The sequence below is a fragment of the Solanum dulcamara genome, chromosome 12 (genome assembly GCF_947179165.1).
Source record: "Solanum dulcamara chromosome 12, daSolDulc1.2, whole genome shotgun sequence".
In the NCBI taxonomy this organism is placed as follows: Eukaryota; Viridiplantae; Streptophyta; class Magnoliopsida; order Solanales; family Solanaceae; genus Solanum; species Solanum dulcamara.
Window position 1 is genome coordinate 15,722,876 of NC_077248.1, and position 6,384 is coordinate 15,729,259.

General features: G+C 29.1%; 1 protein-coding gene across 1 annotated transcript; it reads left to right on the forward strand.

The window, feature by feature from the left end:
- Positions 1-1,227: 1,227 nt before the first annotated feature.
- Positions 1,228-2,263, forward strand: LOC129877168 (ethylene-response factor C3-like). The gene has a single exon (XM_055952656.1). The coding sequence runs from the start codon at positions 1,291-1,293 to the stop codon at positions 1,912-1,914; it is 624 nt and encodes a 207-aa protein (XP_055808631.1). The 5' UTR covers positions 1,228-1,290; the 3' UTR covers positions 1,915-2,263.
- The last annotated feature ends 4,121 nt before the right edge of the window (positions 2,264-6,384 follow it).

The following is a 6,384-nucleotide window of genomic DNA, read 5'->3' on the forward strand; positions in this document are numbered from 1 at the left end:
TATCCGGAAACCAAACGGCGCCTTAGGCTTTGCAGATCATTCAGTACTGATAGCATGGGTGAAATATTGAAAAACTTGTTTCACGAGTATCTCAAATGAAATTATAGTTTCACTTTAAAATTTTAACTTTTTTCCCAAGTGAAATTTGTATTAAAACAGAATTATGTCAATCTATAATATATTTTTATCCAATTTCAACTTCAAATATTCGATTATTTTAAAAAAAAAAAAAAGAAAGATGAAGGAAATACTCTCCAACCGCTTGCTTGAGACATTTCATGAGACTTCTGTTTTTTTTTATTTCTCATCCAGTATTCGATATTTATATTGAAGTCCGATTAATTTTAAATTCATGCAGAAAAGTCTCATATTAATATTAAAACGCTCCTTAATAAAAATGACTTAGTATCTAAGAGGACTCGAATAAAAAATCTCTCATAAAAAAAAAATTACTTATTATTTCACTACAATTCTTGTCCGTTATTTCACGAGACTTCATCTTCAAGTGAACTAGCATTGAAATTTTGCCACTTGGGCATAGCAGATGTCAATCTAGACTATTTTATACCAAACATTGGCCCAGGTGTATTTGTTTTTTCTTGATTTTAACTTAAAAGATTATTTTTATGCATAATAGGGATTGGGAGACGTTCATTATCCATTAAATTAGCCATTTTTAAAAGACTTAAAAGAACCCATTTAGATTGACTTATAAGTTGCATATACATTATTTTTAGCTTTTTTTGAATATTTGACTAGCCAACTTAAAGTCATTTTGTGCTTAAAATAAAGCCTAATAAATAATTAAGTTTGTTTGGATGAACTTATTTTAAGCAGCTTATAAATTGAAAACAGTTCATAAGTCAAAAAAATAAGTTGGACTGCACCTACTTATTTTTTTTAACTTATAAGTAATTTTCAACTTATAAGTTACTTAAAATAAATCCATCCAAACAGGCTTTAAAGCTCTAGAATTGGATTAATAATTAATTCAAGAGAGAATGAGGTGAAAATCTTTTTTAAATAGTGTTAGATATATGTATCCATCTCTTTCAAATCCTTATCGAATGCACCCTTATATATAATTCTCACTTGTTACAAGAACATTAGCCTCTTAAAAGTCTTGATTGACACAACACAATAAACGACATATATGTGGAAAAATCTGTTTATGATATAGTCCAAAAAAGAGTGGTCTCATTTTTCTACTTTTTTCTAATTCATTCACTTCAAGGTTGATTCTAAACACTATATAATATCATTAATTTTCAACCAACACTCCAAGCCTTCATGGATATGGAAATTTCATCCCTTCAATTCCCAAATTTTGATTTCTTGCTAGACGAATTTCGAATATGGAAGTTTGATGATTCCGAGTTGAATGATCATGATCATCAAATACCAAGAAGTTCGTCATCCTCAGAGACTAATAATTTCTCAAAAGGATGTAATGAAGAAGAGGCGACATCATATTCCATCAAGAGAAAAGACGCAGATAAAAAAGAAGAAAAAGATGAAGGAAAACATTATATAGGAGTTAGAAAGAGGCCATGGGGGAAATATGCGGCGGAAATAAGGGATTCAACAAGAAAGGGAATTAGGGTATGGCTAGGGACATTTGATACTGCTGAAGAAGCTGCTTTAGCTTATGATCAAGCTGCATTTTCAATGCGTGGTCCTTCAGCACTTCTCAATTTTCCAATGGATAAAGTCCAACAATCACTAGAAAATATTAAAATTGTAAGCCATGATGGCTTGTCTCCGGCAGCTGCTTTAAAGGAAACACATAAAATGAGAATGAAAAATGGAAAGAGAGGGAGAAATAGTAAGAAGAAGAAGAAGAAGACAGTTCTGGTTTTTGAAGACTTGGGTGCTGACTTGTTAGAAGAACTTCTATTAAATTCAACAACATAATTTCATAAGTGAGGTTTGCCAAGAGAGATTATCTTCAATAAACTGGATATGATATAATGCTTCCAATTTAGTAAATTTGCTCCACTCCACACCATTTGTTTGTGGTGTAGAACATCATGAGTTATATATACACAGACTATGTGTGTTTGGTACGAAAGAAAAAAAAATCCAAAAAAAAAAAGATTTTCTAAAAAATATTTTTTAAAAAAATAAATGAATTCTTATTTATTTTCTAGTATTTTTTAAGTAAGTAAAAAAATATTATTTCAAAAATATTTATATGTTATCTAACAAAATATTATATAGAAGAGGAAAGGGATGGGAATGAGTATTCGCGAGTGGTGATGGTTGGATGCTCAAGGATTAGGGTTGGGTGGGATTGGGTAGATGGAAAGAAATACGATAAATTTGGAATGTTACTTATTCAACTTGTTTGCCTGCTTCAATTATTCTAGTCATTTTTCTCATTTTTTTAAGAAACTTATTTAATTTCTTAGAGAAATATTTTTCAAATATTTTGATCAATTAAACATAAAAAAATTAAAAATATTTTTGTTCGTACCAAAATATAAAATCCACAATAGCCTCCAAAAAGCTGGCTGTCTTCATCACCGAAAACAACATTATTGGAAACCATAGTTGGGAGAAGCTAATTAGATAGTGATAGTTTTACGGAGTGATGGACGATATGGAACTATTGTGGTATTGCAACAAAGACAATCCAATCACATAGTAGCACGAAGAATAGCTTACACAAATGGGATATAAAGTATTTATTCAAATTAGATCCAATTTAAATTATATATTTTGATTAAATTTACGATCCAAATTATTTACCTGATTGTACTTTTATTCTATTCACTAAGTCACTTTTTTTTCATCTTTAATACCATTAGAGTATTTATATATTCTGATGATATCTATATGTTTTATTGATATCAAACAGTAATTAAACAATTTTTTACTGAAACATTATCTATTATATATATACTTTATGGCCAAGGAGTGACTGAATAGTTTTTTTACTAAAGTACTATTTCTTCCTCTTTAATGCCATTAGATTATATTTAATAGTTAAAAATAAGGAGGGAGGTATGCAAATAAGACCGCTTGTAAATAGTTTCTCTTTTTGGATACAAGTGTTCTTTTCCCATGATTTCAACATAACAATGAGCCCATAATCAAATATAGGTTGATTACACAAAAAATTATACAAAAATAAAATTTACAAAATTATATAAATTACAATGATTAATAATTTAGAATATTTAATAAGTATTTAAACAAATTAGAGATAAATGTCAAAATTACACTTAAATTATCCCTTTTTTTGAATTCCATAGCTAAACTAGTGGAAGTGTGAGTTTCATACCTAAATTATCACTTATTAGTTTGAGAAACACATCTCAGTAGTGTGTATAATACACTCTTTATATTCTCTCTGTTTTTGAAAAAACATTGCCACATGTACATGGCATTCCATAAGGATAAAATATTCCATCTTGACAAAAATTAAATAAACTATTAATATTAGTTAGGAAAAAGGCATAAATTTTTTCCTGAACTTGTACCGAAAAGTCAATTACACGCTTAAACTATCGTGGCGGCCTATTACACACATAATCTTTTTCAAAGTGATATTAATACCACCCCAAAACTGACGTAGGAATAAAATTAAATATAGAAAAATAGGCGTGTTTGAGTCAAAAATAAAATCAAAATATATTTTAAATTTACCCCACCCCACCCCATGTATTTCTTCTTCTTCTTCATTCTATCCTCTTATTCTCCTTCACACTTCTTCTCCTTCATTTTTTTCTTATCATAATTCTACAATCTCTCACTCAATTTCATCACAACCTTAGAAATTTTTCTCTGATTTTGACGAATTTACATATTGCTTCAATAACTTCAATTGGATTAACAAAGAAGATTAGATTGGATAAAGTTATTGATCGTCTTTGCTAATTTATATATCAATAATGGAGGAAGAAGAGAATGATATTGTGGGTGGTTTTCTTGAAAACAAAAATGAAGTTATTAAGGTGAGGAAGATGAGACAAAATAAAGGCAAAAATGGAGTTTTTTAGATGAGGAAGAAGAGAGAAGATAGAGGTAAAAATAGTTGGGAAAGAAAGTGAAATAAATAAATTTAAAAAATTGGATAAAATTATTGATTGGCCTTGCTAATTTATGTATCAATAATGGAGGAAGAAAAGAATGATATTGTGGGTGGTTTTTTTGAAAATAAAAATGAAGTTATTAAGGTGAGGAAGATGAGAGAAAATAAAGGCAAAATGGAGTTCTTCATGTGAGGAAGAAGAGAGAAGAATGAGGCAAAATTGATTGGGAAAAAAGTTTTAAAAAAAGAAAAAAAAAATAACATGTGTAGGCTTGCACAGATGTGGCAGGCGCATACATACCACACTATATTGTGTGACTAATTTTGTACGTTGAAGGGGGTATTAATATAATTTTAAAAAAGATTAGGTGTGTAATAGGTCACTGTTTGCAACAAATTTTAAAGTGATGAAAAATAAATTGCAATCACGAATAAAATATGAAGAAACATAATTTTATTGATAAAATATGTGGGTACAAATTTGTTTGTTCCTTTGATTCTTCTCTCTGAATTTTCTCCTTAATTCGAGGGTCGTTAGTGGTTTATTTGTCGAACCAGGATGATTTGAATTTGATCTCTATCGTGATTCGAGGTCTGTTAATGGTGTATTTCTCGAACTAGCTAGGATGATTTGAACTTGATTTCCATGAAAGGATTTGTAGATCTTCTTGAAGTATTTGATTATCAAGAAGAGTTATATATATTTTGATCTCTTTATGAATATCGCATGAATTTGTAAAATTTTCGAGATGACTTTTCAAGGGAATATAATACCCTTTATATATGCATGAATAAGGATTTAAGGTAGAATAACCTCCATGTAACCCTAACTGAAATATGACTCGTCTTGTATAGTCGTACAAAATTTTGATGTCTACAAATGACCCCTACTTCATGGTTTGTCTGAGTATAGACTTGATGAAGCTCAAATACGAGCCTTGAAGTACTCATTTTTCCACCTTTGCGATTTTGTGGCTTCAAATTTGCATATTTGATTTGTGAGTGAAGAGATGAAAGGTAGATTTGGTCTCACTAGGCGTGTCAATTTATTTGCAATAAATTTTAAAGTGATAAAAAATAAATTGCAATCAAGAATAAAATATGAAGAAACATAATTTTATTGATAAAATATGTGGGTACAAATCTGTTTGTTCCCTTGATTCTTCTCTCTGAATTTTCTCCTTGATTCGAGGGCCGTTAGTGGTTTATTTCTCGAACCAGGATGATTTAAATTTGATCTCCATCGTGATTCGAGCGCCGTTAATGGCGTATTTTTCGAACTAGCTAGGATGATTTGAACTTGATTTCCATGAAATGATTTGTGGATCTTCTTGAAGTATTTAATTGTCAAGAAGAGTTCGACATATTTTGATCTCTTTATGAATATTGCATGAATTTGTGAAATTTTCGATATGACTTTTCAAGGAAATATAATACCATTTATATAGGCATGAATTAGGGTTTAAGGTAGAGTAGCATCTAAGTAACCCTAACTGAAATAGGACTCGTCTTGTATAGTCCTACAAAATTTTGATGTCTACAGTCGCCATGATAGTTTAAGTATGTAACTGACTTTAAGAAAAGTCTTGCTACAAGTAAAAAATACTTTCTTGAAATCAAATGTATATATCTAACACAAAACGAGAAAAAAATTAAAAGCAGAGGCTTAGGTAGATTTCTTTTAAAATAAAAATAAAAATATCTAAATTATTATTTGAAGAGGGGTGGGGGGAGGATGAAGTAATTTTTTTTTAAAAATAATTAATAAATAAAAATAAAATTGAAAATGGGGAGGGGGAGGTTATGATGAGAGAAAGTGGTGGAGTGAGATAAGAAAAATATTTTATAATTTTTTTTAGGCGTGACATAGTAATACTTTAATCTTTAATTTTAACTAATTCTAATATTTTGTTTTATTTTTGTTAAGGTGGAATGTATTATCCATGTGAAGTATAATGTGACAATTCTTTTTAAATGAAAGAGAGAGTGTAGTACACACACCATGATGAAAGTGGAATTAAAGAGAGCGGTGTGTTTCTCAAACCAATAAATGATAATTTAGGTATGAAACTCAAAAAAGAGGAATAATTGATGTGTATTTTTTATACTTATCTCAAAAAGTTATAGTCATAGAATTTTTTTTTAACTCGACAATTAGTAAAGATACATAAATTGTAGCAGTGATAAATTATTTTTTATAAATAACATAAACAAATCAAAGGTGTAACGTAGTTGTAATTAGGGGTCTACATCGATCGATTCGATTTTATATATTATTAAATTTGAATTATTAGTATTTGATTTGTGAACACGCTAAATCGTTACAATAAGATATTTATTTTTGATTT